We start from the raw sequence: 17,013 nt of genomic DNA, 5'->3' as shown, positions 1-17,013 counted from the left end.
CCTCAAGGCGTCTGCGACTGCTATCACGCTCATTTTCAAGACTTTATCGCCATGAGATATCCGCTCGTTGCCATCGCCGCTGCCGCCATGGCCGTCGCACAGGTAAGTGCTATCCATTCGTCTAAAGGCGTACGCTGAACAGAGCAGTCGAATTCAACAGAGGGTGGTGTGCTTGTGCCCTCTAACATCACGTCCGCCTGCTCTTCCTTCCTTTCCACCCTCAACGCAGACTCGACCCTTTCATCCTGCGTCACTCCCCTTATCAATGCTACTGCCTCTTTTTCGCCCACCGCTGCGGCCAATCTGACGAATGACACAATCAATTGGACTCTTGCCTCGATTTGCAAGACAAACACTGGGTGCTCAGATTCTACCATCCGTGGATGGCTTGCTCGGTTCTATTCAGAATGCTATCCCGAGTTGACATCTTCTACCGAGTATAATTCGGACGTACGGGAGCTTTACGACATTCTCTATGTCATCAATCCGTTGAAGGGTGCCGTCTGTTCTATTGACTCTGCCTCTCAAGAGTATTGTGTCCACGAAATTGTCTCTGCCGAAGCAGCCTCGTCCAACTCTACTGGCAATTCTACAACTTCTGGCAATGGCACTACACTCCTTTCTAGCTTTGCCGCCGGCGATTACTTTTCTCCTATTCAAGTTGCCGCTGCCAACCTTTACATTGAGGTCTCTGTTTCGGCATCTGGCTTAAAGAAGCGCTTTCTCGATTCTGTTTTTGCCCGTCGTGACCCAGCCCAGTCTGTGATGGCCGCCATCATCACCCCGAATGCTACCACTTACAAGACGACCAACCTCCCCTTCCTCTTCCTCCAGTCTTCCATGCATTCGAAAGCACTTTGTACTCCCTGTACTAAGGAAGTCATGGTTTCTTATATCAAATGGGAAACTCAGGTGCCCTATGCTCTTGGTTTGAAGCAGTCTCCCATCCTCGGTGGTCAATCTGAGCTCTGGTCTGCCATCAACAACACCTGTGGTGCCTCTTATATCAACGCAATCAATTCTCAAGTTGGATCCTTGATTTCCAACTCTTCTTCGGCCGGCGAGAGCGTATTTGTTGGACAGAGTGGTGTGGCTGGTATGACCGCCTTGATAGGCGCTACCCTTGCCGCTGGTGTAGTCGCCCTTTTCATCTAAAAAGACTCACTATTTTCCCTCATCTACCTTTATTATTTTGTATCTTTTAAAGATCCCTCGACCTTTTTTATTCTTTGTCTTCTTCATGTCTCAGGTTCAATTGCAATCATACACGCCCTGGACAGTATGGCATTATTTGTTTCCTTCGTTCTGACAATCTTGCCTTTCACAGTTTCTTTATCAGGTCAAAATGCTATTTAGTCCTGAAATATACCCCTTTACTGGTTTTTAGGTTGTGAAATGGATGTGTTGAGTGTCAGGATACAGACATGAATCAAGTGCATACGTTGTCAAGAGATAGTTGATATGAAATGAGAATGTTTAAAAGGTTGACACTTGCTACTATTGCGTCCATGCATTTGTCTAGGCAATAAGACAAAAGTAACAAAGTATACGGCTCGTTCTTGATCATTGTTTGCTGCCGTTCTATGCTTTATATTTGTTAGCCAAGAATCCCAGATTATAATTCGAGTATAACTATAAAAAGTGAAGAAAGAGTTCATAGGGGTTCAGAAAAGATTGTTCTCTCATTTGTTATATGGGCGTTACTCCTCATCGATGAGCTGGGTTTAAAGAGCTTTAGGCTCTATTTCATCATGCAATGAACATGGGTGAAGACTGTTTGGAGTAGTCAAGAGAGTGTGTGTTGAGACTCACCTTGGGAACTGTTTGTTGCCCAAAAACTACAATGCTCTTGCGGAATAATACCAAAAGTCGAGGTTGATTAGCCAATATATATACAATTAAAAAGATTGCAGAAAAACGTACAAAATCAGATAATAGTGTCGCAAACAATAGCTTGGAAAATTTTCTCTAGTATGCTTATGTAATAAACCAGTAATTGATCCAGCCCAACTCTTCCAGTATGCAAGTGGACAGATGTCGCTTGTTCAAAACATTACAATACAATCAGAGCCATTGACAACTTTCAAGCTTTTGTTTTGCTATTTATATGCCATAGCATTTATGTTTACATAAGAAGCGTACGACTGCTCCATTGAAATTCCCAGAATAGTTGCAAATCCTATGGCGCTGCAGTTAAACATACACCTCTTTGGGCGACAACGTCTCCTTCTTCGTCAGTTTCCAGATCCACACTAAACAACAAATCGCTTCTGTCGCTGTTGAGATACACCGGAATATTAACAACTGTTACTCCACTTGTCATTTGAGCATGGCTGTGTCTCTTCCAGGTGATCTGTGATGATGGAAGTGAGATTGATCGACCATCGTTCAGCCTGAGGTGGTCGGATTCCCATGATGCACCCTGAAGAGTAAGATCTGGTATAGGCGTTAAAAATGTCAATTCAATAGAAAATATAAAAGTTGCTCACCTTGGATTGTGAAGGAGTTTGAATCACCAGTCTTGGCAACATCCAATCCTAGTACCAGTTGCTCTAAAGACCATCCTCTGTCATGGGCTACAGTTTGTCTGGTCGCAGTTATGTATGCTTCGGGCTGGAACAATCCACCAAGCCACACTCCTCTTTCTGACTCTGTTTCAACGCTAGCCAGGTATTCCAACTGACTTAGTCTAGCAGCTAGATTACCGATGTATTGGTTGACAGCCATGCCGCGAGGCATCTTGAATTTACGCCAATGTGGAGGAACAGTGCCTTTGTTAAGATCGGACATAAGTGAACGAAGCTCATTTGTTTGTTTGAGGTTGCCAATACAGACTTCAATGAGGTCCGAGAGATCATGCCGAATGCGTTCGAGAAGTCTGAGGCCAATTGAGGTTTCTCGGGCGAAAAATCGCACAAGAGGTGAAGGAGCAGACGAAATGCCGTGTTGGGAAGACAATGTCTATGAGAAAGCTGTCAGTCGTTGTTTGATTGAGAAGTATCGATGGCAAAATACATACTTTTGGCAGGGTAGAAAGCCATTCCTCTGCATGACCCTTCAAGGCAGTCATCCAGGCCGGTCGGCCAGTGACTATTCCGACTATAGGGCTGTTATCGTCTTCTTCATCTTCTGTGGTCTTCATTTTTCTTAGCTTAATCATCATGGCGTCGCCTATGTCTGGTTAGATTTATCGCGATAAAAAGACTATGGAAACTTCACGCACCCTCAGCGGCGGCCACAACGCCTTCGGCAGTAATTGGCAAACTTAACCATGCAGGTGGCTCTCTCTCTGGAAGCTTTTGAGCCCAATCGATGAATTGATTCATCTGCGTGCCATCAGGTACAGTCAGTCCATCCCCCCCATCCTCCAGTTCCACAAGTTTGAAATCAGGGTCATATGCCCGAGAAGTGAATATCTTGTCCACAAAAGCATCCACAACTCGCTGATCAAAATCAGAATCGACCCTTCCTCCATAGACTGCTTGCTTTATTAGTGTACAGATAGCCACCCAGGGAATCTGTACAGGATCCACATTAGCTCTTCCTTTTGCGAATGCGGATAACCACGAGTTGATGGTATTCAGAGCAGCATCAAAATCAGAATCATTGAATTCATATCCCTTGCTCCAGCCAAGGGGGAGGTATCGTAAGCGTTCTTGTACGACTGAATGGAACCATGCAAGAAGGAAAAAGAGCCGATTTTTTTCCGCTGGACCGGAAGAAACGAATTGTCGGGGAATGCTACGCAAAGTATCAAGTAAGTTGGCTCGAACACCAGGAGGAGGTTCGTTCATAATTATTCGAGATTGTCGAAGGATATTCACAGGAATGACAGGGTTTATCTCCATAGTCAAGAATAAGCGGAAGTTACGGCCGGGAGACAGGTTATGTAGCCTCTTTTCTAAATGCGCTAGCCAACCAGGAGCCAAATGAACGTTTTTGAGCAGAACCCATGTTCCTGTTCTGGCAGCTTCGGCTATTGCCTGATCTGCAAGTGTAAAGCCTTCTGCAGAGCCCATTGCAACAGACACACAATCAGTGCTGGTTGCTCGACATAGGTTATCAACGCGGAAACTAGCGTCGTGCCCGGGAACAGAAGCCAGAGCAATAGGGTATATTGGGTCAATTTGGTCATTGACGATAGCCTGAAGATTGTACTCCGTCTGACTGGCGAGATCCATGCCAAAGACGAGATCCACAAAAGAAGATACAGATTGGACAAGACGATCAGGGCGGAAGAGTTTGATTATGAGCATACGTCTTGCTGCAGTGAAGAGTTCTATTTTACATGTGAGCTCATTTAATTTAGGAACAACGCTGTTGCTCACCGTCTTTCACTTCCCAAGGCCAAGGTATCTCCTTCTCTGGTTGAACTGCAGTTATAAAGGACTTCCATTTGGCGCTGTTTTTCACCAGATCGTCTTCCAAAACCTATAAGATATTTCAGTCGGAGTGTCCCTCACTACTGTGAAACTCACCCTGTTCATGTCCTGACCCAGTGTTCCGTCAAGGGTCTTTTTCTGTTGTACTGACAACTGAAGGTCTTTCGTCATATTACCAGCAGGTACCTCAAGTACTGCGTCAAGTTCCTCTATAAGCTCTACACTTGCTTCTCCTTTCAACTTCAACTTAGCCAACGAGACCGCTAGCACGGGATAATCTGTATGTAATAGAGACCGAGACGTGCGTTGAAAGGAGGTAAGGAAAATGTCTCGTAAAAGTATTGTTTTGCGCACACTTAGATCTTTGATACCCTCTAAATGAGGATTTTGTATTAGAACATAATCGAAGATCTCGAGGAAATAGTCTAAGGAGAATTGGTAGAAATGATTGATAGATGAGAGCTGCTCCAGCGTAAAGTAAATGCCACTACACGCTTGAGCAAGCAGCAGATACTCCCCAGTCACTGCTTCCACTTCTTTCATAACGATATCTGTATCTTCAACTTTGCCTATAATCTCTGCTGCTTCCTTCTTCAAAACCTCAAGAGTCTCAATGACTTTGTCATCATCGAGAATACTTCCTGTGGACTCGTTGAGCGCTTGTAAAAGAGACCTTTCGAGGTGATTCAGTCTCAACCTAAATTCTCCCTGTAGTTTCATAAGGTCGGTACGTTTCTGATCAATTTCAGGTCGTTCCGTCTTGAGGACCTTGTCTAGCGCTTGGGTTTGTAAACTGCTTCTAGTCATGGTGAAGTTGACGAAAGTGACACGACTGCAGATATCTGGCGAGAACTCTACAGATGGATCTCTGGTAGACAAGAACATAGTGAATGCTGGCGAGAAGTCAATGTCCTGATTGCCAATGCGAATGAGAACGCGTCCTCCCGTACGACGAAGTTCTCTGTTGAGCACAGAGTTCAAGATTGGGTCAAGATTCTCAACATCTTGAATAAGAAGAGGGTTTCCAAATCGCAAAGCGCTCTCAAGTTTTTTCAGAAAAGATTCATCGAGGAAACTTGTCACAGTAATTTTACGGTCACGATACTCATTCTGCAAGAACGCAGTCGCTTGACCTGTAGGATCAATTATGAGAGGATATCGGTTGTACCTCTTGAGCATGACCGCATTCTCAGTACAAAGATTATCAACGGGAAGCTGATTAGCTTGCCAAGCAAGCCTCTCATCGGCAGTTGACAAGAATTCAGATAATGCAAGATCGTGTTTGAAGTTGATGCTACTGTTAGAGAGATGTTCTGTCCAATCTCTCTTCATGATTTCGCGGTAATGTTGATCAAAGAAACCACTGTAGGCCAAGAAGGCAGCCGATACCATAACATCGCCAATGATGGTGCCCATCTCCGTTTCAAAGGTTTTACTACCAGCATCCCAACGCTCTTGCTCCGAAGACAGGCTTTGTAGCAAAGTCATACTTCTGTCCACTTTACCTTGTACTCGGTCCATTTCACTTTTGATGGCTTGAGTTTCGCTGATAAGGAAGGCATACTCCTCTTTATAACGGGCAATGCTAGCCTCAAGCTCAGTAACTGTGTCCATTGCAATCTGAACCTGCTGCTTGGTAGCCTCGGCCTGTTGCTCAAGAGAGGCAACTTCTTGGCGCAAAGGTGCAACTTTGTCTAAGATTTCTGAGAAACGCACTTGAGCTATCACCCACTGTACCAAGGGGCCGCATGCTCTACTAGCTCTATTAACAGTTTCAAAGTTAAAAGCGGGTTTGTTGATATAATCACGCATCATACGATCGCGCACCGTCTTAGACATTTTCTTGGTGTCAAAGTTCTGAATGCTTGAGATGAAGTCCTCTCGACGAATAATGCCCTGAACTGTTCTCCAACTATCAATCTGATGACCAAGCACAGTACATGCAGACTCCATGGCCAACTTGACGGCCTCAGGTGGATTAGCCATTGACCGAACTTCAGAAAGATGTTGTTTCTTGATGTTTCCTACGGCGGCCAATGCTTCAAGTACAGCCGGTTCCGCTTGAGCTAGATCTTCTTTCACAATCGTTTGACGCTGACGGATAAATTCATCCTGTTGCTCTAACGCAGCTTGAATATCAATGGAAGCAGCCTTCTTCGCTTCAGCTTCTTGTTGGTCGGTTACCATTTGTTTTAGCTTCTGATTGGCTTCGCTGTTTTTAGCCTCAAGCTGTGAGCTCTTAGTAGCCAGGCTAGATCGTAAATCCTCCACTTGTGTAACTGTCTCACGTAGTTTGTCGAGACCAACATTCAGATGGCGTTGTTGCTCTTCCAGCTCTTCTTTCTTCTCGTTGAAAAGACGGACATAGTGATTAATGCTAGATTTTCATGTTAATACACTGTTCTCATGAAAAGTGTCTCGACTCACAAATCAAGGAAATGCCGGGGTGTGACATGATTATATTTGCCCTGTCTTTTGGCCAACTTTATAGTAATGTTTTGCATGGACTGATGTATGTACACCATTGCATTAATCACTGCTTGTCTGTGAGAAGGGGGCATGACAAGATCTCTGAATGCTATTGGAAATGGTGTACCAGGCACAAAGTTGGCAACGTCAATATCAAGTGTCTGCGTAAACTCGAGACCGACTTGATAGAGAGCTTGATCCGACCAATCACCAAACCAATCGAGTACACACCTATTGAATAAAGCTGGAGAAGTTGCAGCTCGAGAAGCAAGACCATTTGCGGGAGGATTCATAGTGAAAACAACATGGAGATTCCGAGCAACTTGCTGAGTAAACCATCGATACAATTCTTCGTGAGAATCAAGCATTAATCCTTCACGCTGAGAGCCTTCCTTGCACGCTGTCATCAGCGCGGCGTACTCATCGGCCTCAAACAGGCCAGGTACTTCTGCATTAGCCAGCAGAGTGTTCATCCGTTCGAGGAAACCAGAATCCAAAACATTTGACTCATCCATGATGAAACAAATTTTCTCTCCCTTACATCCAGCTCTACGCAGAACGGTTCTCAGGTCTTCATCAAAATCTGCGCCTGTGTATTTGTTCGAGACTTTAATCTGATAGATGCTTAGTCCATTCATCCAAGCCACAAATCGTGAGAGAGTCGTCTATACATGGGTTAGCATTAAATTACAGGATCAAATTCAATTTCTGCATACCTTGCCTCCACCACTAACACCAATAAGCAACAAATGGCCTTGAACCTGTCTGAACACCCTATCAATTCTCAGAACATGATCAAGCACATCGTTGAATAAAACGAGCTGTACATCGAGTTCCTCTTCGTGGAATATCTTGAGTCTTGCTTTTGTATACTCTCGGAGTTGTTCGCGTTCAACTGGTATATAGTTCTTAGATGTCCAATTGGAAAATAGGATTGGTCGAGCAAGGGCCTCAACAAGGTCGATGTTTGGAAAATACTCTAATGCTGTTGAGTTCACCAGAGCGTCAGTCCATTGTTTCTCATTTTCGGCGACTAGACGGTCTTGAAACAACCGAAGAGCTTCATGAGCCCATACTCGGACCAAACCCTCTATCGAAAGCGTTTCTAATGGCCTGATAGCTTCATACACACCTCGACTCCATCTTGTCAGCTCTCGAGGACTGTAAATGTAATGAGCCTGAATATCAGCAGTGAATCGTTTCTGGGAAGCGGAATAAAATGAGACCATAGCGTTTGTCAACGCGTCTGCGTGCCCTCTAAGGGCTGGAATGACTTTGAGTAGCGCCCTGTTAAAAGTCCCATAGATTTGCTTGAGTGATATCTCTCCGGGATAATCTACCATAACAACAGGAGCATGCCGCATAAATCGATGGCTAAGAGGAACCCGACCCGGGTCTGTTGGTGGGTTACAAGCTCCGACAAATTGAATACGTTCCATCCTAACCCACGAGAGGTCAGAGGTTCTCCAAAACCCATTACATTCCATGAGTTGTCTCAGGAAGGAAATCACACGCTGAGTCCCATATTTGTCCATGGCAGGTAAGTTAATTTCGTCACAGAAGACGACAAGCCATCGACCAATTTGAGAAGGCGCAAGGACGACGCCATTGGGAGTTTTTCGATATTCGCAATATTGCTCAAATGTCTTGAGTATAAGCCCTGGTGTAGTGGCGCTTGAGAAGTTCAAGCCAATAACTTCCAGGTTTGGAAGTTTACGCAAAGCGCTAAAGAGGGTCATGGTTTTTCCGGAACCAGGAGGACCACAAAGGATAAGAGGTTTGTGCTCGGCAAGCCAACTATACAGCACCTCTTCGTGACGGACGGTATCAATAGTAGGAATGACAACATCCGCTGACGTGATAGCATGCGTCTCCACTTCAATGGTAGGCACTTGGCTTTGCCAGGAAATCCAAGAAGCCGAAGCAACATCAACATCATAATCAATGAGGGATGATCCAGGCCTTAAAGAAGGTGTCTCAATACCTGAACTTTGGATCAGATGCTTCCCCATATCGGCACGTATATCCAGCTTGGCATCACCAACGAAGGCCCATACAATGTTGAGTAGAAGCCTGCGAGAAACATATGCCTCAACTTTGTCAGCAGTAAGTGGAAAATCGGGATGACGTGCATTGTATTCGAGGACATTGCGGATGGTAGCTTTCAAAAGGGAGAATAAAGTATTAAGCGCTCGAGCAGACGTGAAGGTCATGATGTGTGTTGATCTCTGGGCATAATCTAGAGCAGAATTCACAAGACCGTTGTTATCGAAATATGGTTTAAGCATATCGACTGCCTGACGTTGAACATTGAGAAGGTTATTGATAGAGGCGTTTGGATCTATCCCTGTATCAAAGTCTAAAGTTTCGTCGTCATCTGTGCCAATAGGTGTGAAAGCAAGCGTCTCGAGGTAATGAGTAAACACCATAGAGTGGTCAACCACGTCCTCGCTGAACCAAACCATGCCACATCGACTGACAGTAGCAAGAGTGGCATAGCGAAGATGCTCAACCTCGAACATTACACGAACATTAGGAGGAAGATTGAGTCGTTCACCATTAGGAAGGGTTAAGAGCTTGTTGTCATCTAATACACTGCAAAATATTTAATTAGGTCCTGGTTGTGTTTGTAAACGCAACTCACCTGTTAAGGTTCTCAACCCATTCGGGATCGACATCACCATCAAAAATGATCCAGTGTCTCTTGGTAGTTTCTCCCCGAACATTATCAACGATTTTCCTTAGAATATGCGTGAAAAGACCGTCGTTCCATTCCCTAGTCGTGGGATCTAGAGTGCCATAAAGAGCTTCTTTGTCAATTGCTTTAGGGTCAATGACATAGGGGATGCCCTCAATTCCATCCAATCTTCCCAGCGCTTCAAGAAGTACTTGCCAAGCTTGAGTTTTACCGGATCCCGAAGGCCCAACCATCATCAAACCATGGCATATGTTTTGGATCTGATAAAGCTGTACAACTTTCTCTAGCCAAGAATCTTCAGCTACAAGATAGCGCTTCTTACAGACTATCGAGATTTCGTTCTTGAGGGCATCAAGATCAACTGGAACATATTCAACTCCAGGAAAGACGTCTTCTAACAGTCTACAAAGAAGTTAATTGATACCAATAATTTGGAATTAAAAACCTACGCTCTCAGTAATGGCACATCCTCAGCCACCAGTTTTGGTACGATAGTCTCGGTAACGCTTTGGATCATTATTTGCTGCTCAGTCAGCTCGTCCATTTCGCCTTCTTTGTTTAGACTGTCCGCAGTTTTCTGGAGATACCTATCTCTCTTCAGAATACCAGCACTGGCCAAAACGGCCTTGAGCGCACGGAGACCAAAATCGTAATGTGATTGAGACGACAGCTGTTCAGCGCATAGGTTGAAGAACGGTACAATCTTGGAAGCTAAGGTCTCAGCGGTTCGAAAACCTTTGGAAAACAAGAGGACTTGAGCAATCAATTCTTGGTCAGGACGAGTCATAGCCATGCTTCGAAAAAGCTTCTTCAAATTGTCGGGAAGGTTGGAACGACCAGCATATCCTGGATTCATTGTGATAAAGATACCAGTCCTTGTGTTGATCTTGAGCTTTTTGCCAACCAGTTCCACTTCGGCATTAGGATTATATACCGCTTGTGCGAGACCTTGTTGAATACTTTGCACTTGTTGGGACACAGCTGAGAGAATTCTTTCTTCAAGTCGATTAAACTCATCGAAACATCCCCACGCTCCAACCTGACAAAGTCCCATAAAGATACGGCCCATAGCTTGGAAATCAAATGTCTCATCACAACAGAACACCAGAACAAAGCGACCAAGCTGAACACCAAGAGACTTGACAGACTCTGTTTTGCCAGTGCCAGCGGGTCCGAAAGGCGATCCACCAAGTTGATTATCCAGAGCTTGTGTTAGGGTTAAATAACAGCGGTCCGTCAGAGGAGTTTGAACAAGTCGATCAGGAATGCCCAGATATTCGTAGCCGTATGGGAAAACAGCATCTGCCATACGAATCTCAAGCTTCAGCAATGGATCACTAATGCTATCATCGAGATAGAAACGCATATGGTAAAGCCAATCAAAGCTTGTTGTACTGCGCGTACCTGACGTTATGAGCGATCGGATGACATCGCGTTGATGCACTAATTCAGTGATGAGATGCTCGCATTTTTTCCTCTGCAAAACTGCAATATCCTGCAAAACAGTGTCGGCAAGTGAATCCAGCATCTGAGAAACAAGAGATAGGACGCCAGTCAAACCAGCTGACTCGATGGATATCTCCACAAGATCAGTCCATATAACTTGAACTGCTAACACAATTAGCTGAGCCGGATAAGAATCAATCCAAAGAAGGAGGTCGTCGAGAGATAAGTGCGAGTCAACCTTGAAGAACTTCTTCAGCTCGGTCACTGCATGAGAGAGAAGGTGAGCTAATGATAAGCGCATCTCTGTTTCAACCTTGGTAAGCCAATCATTGATCCGAGGAAAATCTTTGAGAACGATAGGAGAACGGAAATGAACTTCTTCTCCTTCGCGTGACGAAAAAGTAAGCAATTCCGTTTCTTCCTCGTTCATTTGTAACGTTGAAATACCAGCAAACATCTTTTTGAGATGTTTCATGATACGGTGAGTGTCCTTGCTGTTCCCGATGATTTCTAGCAAGTCTTCGTCTCCGACAAAGTAAAATCTAGGGAAAGATGACCGTTCTTTTTCAAGGTATTCCCCTAAAGCCTTCTGAATTTTAGTCAAAAGGTCGACAAGTCGCTCAAAATTCTTTTGAATGCCTGGAATATTGAGTACGTCGAGCACAAAAGGAGATTTGTTGACTTTCTTCATTACTGTCAAGAACTCGGAATTGATGTTTTGGAAACGGGCACTCTCTACAGGCAACAAGTGTTTTATATCGGCGCTACCAGAGAAAATCCCTTCAAGGTAAACCCATTGCCGTTGAACATCAATCCAGACATCAAAGAGTACGTGGATCCGATTCAGTTTATCCTCCCAAGATGCCGCATCTTCCTCGAATATTCGATAATAAGGAGACATACGCATGGCTTGAAGAGAGTTGATATGTTCACTACACTTGGCGAAAAGATCATCCCATCCACTGATATGTCTTGTCAGGCACACGGACCACTCTGAGTACCAACCAACACCCACCGAATCAACCTGCATGTGTTTTGGTAGTTAACCATTTCGAGTGAGTACGACGTCCACGTTTCCTTGACTTGCTTAATAAACTCCTCAAGTGCCATCTCACCCTGAGCTTGTACGACAATTTCTTTTATGAGAGAATCGTTCTTTAAAAGATCGAGGTCATAAACCTGACCAAGGTTCGTGCTAAAGTCGATTCAATTAGCAACCCACTTCAAAATTATGAGCATAAGACAATTACATGGAAGTCTGGTGTGAGTTAGGCAACCGAAGCGACTTAAGAAGCTTAGACCAGTGTCTTTCTCTTAGAGTCTCCGATTTCAGTTCACCAACAAGTACGTTGGATTTCAGAAGCGATTTGATGGTGTCTTGGACATATTCAAACGCAGCGTATTGACGCATACGGCTAGGCATGTCACGAGTAGATGACAAGATACCATCTAGTTCTTGACGAAGCTTTCGTGGCTGTGATTGATTACGTTAGTCTCTATCAAGAAAAGATTTAAAACTCATTCACCTGAACAGCCGTCCATGGTATCTCACGTAACTGAGCCAGTCTCTCCCAAATGCCAGACAACGCGGTCCATACGGCCTTAAGGTCTCTCAGCTCCTCGCTGACTGGACGTAATCGATCGTCTATGCTATGTTCCAGATCCAAAGCCTCTTTGGCTCTACAAACAAGATCATACTCTTCCAACAAGCGGGTGAGTCGGCCTTCAAACACATTTAGAGTATTGATTGCCGTTTCTGCCTTGATATTGCCTTGCAATGGTTTGTTATCTTCCCATTCCGCGATAAAGTTTTTGATTTTTTGGTCAATGATCTTATCCTCTGCCACGATTTTCAACTGCAAACCAGCGACTTGTTCCTTGATTGAGTCATCTTTTCTTTTGAGAATTTCTGAAAAAGCCGACCATTCTCCTTGAATTTGGTCAATATATAGCCAGTCAGTAGAGAAAGAATATCTCTGCCTCTCGAGGGCCTTTTGGCCTTTTTCGAATTCTTTAATCTCTGGCTCCCACCTCTGTACCTTGCGCTTCAGGTCTTGAACGAAAGTGATGAAAGAAACAGCACGAGCAGTTGAGCTTCCCTCAATTGCAAGACTTTCCAGGTCTGTACGTGCCTTGAGAATGTCGGAATAGGTGTCCTTCATGTTAACTCCAAGCTTGGCTCCGTACCTACTCAACAGTTCTCGTTGCCATGCATCATACTTGGCGTTCACCTTGCTCTGTGCATTGGCATAGTCAATGACGCAAACTCCAAAGTCCTTCCTGGTTTCGGTAGTATCAAATGTAGAACGGGTTTGACGGATATCATAAAGTAGTTTACTCCAATCTGACAGTGAATCGCCAAGGCGATTATAAACAAATTCCGCCTCGAGATCCCAAAGAGTTTGAAATTGAAGCCATTTATCAACGTATGAGCTTACCGTCTGCACTTTATGCTCGATAAGAGTAAGAGGTACTTCGAGAGTACTGTTGATGACTCTGGTCAGCTACCAAAGAGAAAAAATTCAGTACAATTCTGAATTCAGGGATTGTCTCTTACTAAACCAATATATGTAGTTTCTTCCAAGCTCGCTTCATCGACTTGCAAACTGATCTCATATCTTGAGCTCCTGATTCTGTTGAGATTACAAATGATACCTAATGTATCTTGGAACTGCCCCAACCACTCTTGTCTCGCGAATTCTATGGGGGGATCCAGGTAGATGACTTGATTTTTTATCCTGATTTCGTGAACCAATGACTCAATCTTGACTTCAGTCCTGTGTCCAATTGTGACAGCAGCCTTACCACCAAGACCCTCTTCGTCCTTCCTAAATTCATCACACCAGACATCGATTGCGCTGGTCAAGCGCTGTTTGAGAACTTCATCGATTTTTTCGTTTAGAGTAGCAACCCACGCGTCAAGGTTACTGTAATTCTCCAAATTGAGATGATCAATTGTTTTTTGGATTTGATTAAGCAGGGTGGAGAATGCATCCGAGGTGTAATCACAAGTGGAAAGCTCGTCCACAGTCCTATTGATTTCGGTATTGATCTCAATAAGAGCATTGGCTTTGTCTTGTAAAAGAGAGATGACACTGGCAAATTCACGAACGAATAAAAAGTGGCGAGACTCTCGTCCATCAGAGACAGAGCCAGGAAGGAAGCGATGACCATCATACGCGTTTACAAGATGGTCCCATTGCATCTTGATACCCCGCTCTATCATCTGTAAAGCGTGCGATCGATAGCTTGCCAACAGGATTGCTACTTCTGGATTCTTTTCGATGAGATCCAAAGTCTGTGTATACGTTCTAACGCTTTCCATTAAGCTTACAGCGTGAGGATACACTCTTTTAGCATCTTTTGCTTTATGGCTAATTGTCAAAGGCACGGGGAAACCGAGCCAGATGAGGGAGCGAACCTCTTTAAATAGAGCTATTATCTGAGGATCAAACTGAACCACTAGTTGAAGCTGGCCTTGGGTGTTGGCTGTCGTGGCTCGAACACGAATAACGTCAAAGAGACGGCCTGTTATATTAAGGTTTCCTCGCTTTGTGATATCACTTATCCAGGCGTCGTAGAGAGGCTTAGTGTCAAGTTTATTTCGGAAGGACGTGCTCTCAACTTGAAGCTTATGCCCCTCTGCATAAGATTCCCAGCCTTTACCAAGTACATCCTCCACACGTTTCATATAGGTCAGAAGCTGACGCTCAATTTGACGAGCCCAAATGATAGCTGAAGATACAGAAGGGAAGTCACGCATCTGTGACATGTGATAAGCTTGAGAATTGCGATAATTGGTTGTGAATTTCTGACGTAGTCGACGAATATCTTCTTTGACAGATTCGATGAGGCGAGTCTGATATTCTTGAATAGCGCCTCTGATCTTTGATCTGACAAAAAGTGTATTGAACTTGGAGAAGACACGGAACATCTCTTGAGCGTTTTTGGCCGTCGCGAGCTTGTCTCGAAGCCGGGAAATAATTTGATTCTCAATTCTTGCAACGCGATCGTTGTAGGATGTTTCTGCCGTATACCATATTTCTGATCCCTCAGGAGATACATCCAAAACATCCACATTCTTAACATTTTCATAACTCAGCCTAACTTCTTCCCCCATATCAATGTCAAACGGCACATCATACCCCAAACCGCTGAAACTTCGGGTAGAAGACGTCATAACGCGCAATTGTTCATGAGATCGTCGAAAAGCTCTAAGATAACTGATACGTTCTTGCAGTTTAGCGTGAACTGGGTTGATCTTGATAGAAATAAATTTCTCGGCTCGTTTTCTGGAGACTTCGCGAGCAACATTGGTGAAATCCTTCATGCTCTCATCCCAAGTGGCAAATACCTCGGCAGCCACCGTCATGACTTCTTCAAATTTGGTGTAGTCCATGTACATTAGTCTTTGTGAGCTTAGTACTTTCAAAAGTTGCTCGTTGAAATCCGAAGATATAGCTTCCATTAGAGGCAGAGTCCGGCGAATTGGATAGGGAGAAAGCTTGAGTTTCTTATTAACATGCGCAAAAATAAGGTACACGGCTTCTTGTATCTTTTCAAGGTCTGTCGCAGCCAAGAGCTCGTCTAGAGGGAAATCCTTCATCAAGATGTTGTGCTTGTGGACAATATCCGTAGCCTCCTTCAGTCCTGTATCGGCGATGAAACTAACTGTCGCATGAAACCGCTTCGCATGCTTAAGTACATCCAGTGCAAGAGCGACTTCCTCTCCTTGTAATTGCTGTTCGATACCCTCTAAAGCATGCTCCATTGAAAGCCAAAAGTTAATTTCTTGAGAAGCAGTGCCAGACGCAACGTCTCGGGAAAGTTTGGTAACAGCTTGAATTTCCTTGATCCAAGAGTTGACATCCGCTTGGAGCTTGTTGAGAAAAGATGGCTCAGAAAGAAGGATTTGAGGTTCCACAGCATCAGTAGATACGCGTTGACCGGTAATATGGCACTACATTTTTGGGGATTAATGATGGCAAATTACCAAAAAAGTCAGATGCATACCTGAGCAACAGCTTTGCGGATAGCTGGGTGAACTGAAAGATGCACTTCTGGAATTTCCATATTTTGCTTCAGATGTAGCAAAGATAATTCCAGTTCGGCAAACTTTTTCTTTGTCACAGGAATACCCATTTGCGCCTCGCCGCCCTTCTTGCTGAGGGGTTCGCCTTGTGTGAGAGATTGCTTTGAGGATACATATGAATCGAACCAAGGAGCTACGCCCCAATGAACGAGGGAGTGCAGCCCATCATAAGGAGTTGCTTGGGTTGTAGGGGTTGCGATAACTGTGCTGGTGCCCGAAACTGTTCCATCCTCTTCGAGTGGGACAGGTCCAAGAGAGGTGGAGAGTTGAACAAAGTGCAGCTGAGTACCTAATGGATTGATTGAGTCCAAAACAGAAGATATCTTAATCAACGCAAGAGTACCAAGAGTATTCGGGGAATGGGGAGGAGTGGGTGGAAGATGAAGACGATAAGCGATCCGTGCGATAGGTGTCTCTGATGAAAGTCGTCAGTATGAGATGTTTGTGCATGAAAATACGATTTTTCGCAACACATACCATCTTCTTCTAAATTTAGATAACGCTCGCGGGTAATATACACAACCTGACAGCCTGGGTCAGTAGCGAACCTTACCGTTTTCTCCTCAAAATTGGTATCTTCAAAAAGGCTGTCTTCAAGTTCCTGCTGGCTTGCAGACATTACTATGTTTTTCGTATATCAGAAACACTCTGAAGTTACAGATTTGGATCATCTAGTCCACTTACCAAGCGGCAAAAGACCGCCAAGGTATCTTTTGAACACTTTGATATCAAACATTAAATCTCCATCATTCAAGAGAGGCAGAGCCCCATCCTCTTGTATGGATGAGGCCATGACTTATGCCGAGAGAGTGGCGCTGAGAACTCGATGAAAATGCCTACTGCGACACTTTTTAAAGGAAGATATTGACTTGGCTGTAATGATGTGCTTAATGAATTCGGTCTTTTTAAATATATTCTTTACGACG

The 17,013-nt window shown here is 44.3% G+C and overlaps 2 protein-coding genes across 2 annotated transcripts; one reads left to right on the top strand and one right to left on the bottom strand.

Annotated features, from left to right (window-relative positions):
- Positions 1 to 51: 51 nt before the first annotated feature.
- Positions 52 to 1,155, top strand: L203_103181 (uncharacterized protein; the record flags this gene model as incomplete). Its single annotated transcript, XM_066212587.1, has 2 exons — positions 52 to 102; positions 148 to 1,155. 2 exons carry the CDS (start codon positions 52 to 54, stop codon positions 1,153 to 1,155), a joined length of 1,059 nt encoding a protein of 352 aa, XP_066068684.1.
- Positions 1,156 to 2,179: 1,024 nt separating this feature from the next.
- On the bottom strand, positions 2,180 to 16,880 carry L203_103180 (uncharacterized protein; the record flags this gene model as incomplete). Its single annotated transcript, XM_066212586.1, has 17 exons — positions 2,180 to 2,436; positions 2,490 to 2,961; positions 3,020 to 3,171; positions 3,224 to 4,279; positions 4,329 to 4,431; positions 4,479 to 6,759; positions 6,810 to 7,516; positions 7,568 to 9,446; positions 9,496 to 9,951; positions 9,999 to 11,957; positions 12,011 to 12,190; positions 12,246 to 12,469; positions 12,522 to 13,499; positions 13,553 to 15,955; positions 16,009 to 16,502; positions 16,565 to 16,708; positions 16,772 to 16,880. 17 exons carry the CDS (start codon positions 16,878 to 16,880, stop codon positions 2,180 to 2,182), a joined length of 13,854 nt encoding a protein of 4,617 aa, XP_066068683.1.
- Positions 16,881 to 17,013: the final 133 nt, after the last annotated feature.

This window comes from Cryptococcus depauperatus, chromosome 3, assembly GCF_001720195.1.
Source record: "Cryptococcus depauperatus CBS 7841 chromosome 3, complete sequence".
In the NCBI taxonomy this organism is placed as follows: Eukaryota; Fungi; Basidiomycota; class Tremellomycetes; order Tremellales; family Cryptococcaceae; genus Cryptococcus; species Cryptococcus depauperatus.
The sequence above is the reverse complement of the archived record's forward strand: the minus strand, read 5'-3'. Positions and strand labels throughout refer to the sequence as shown.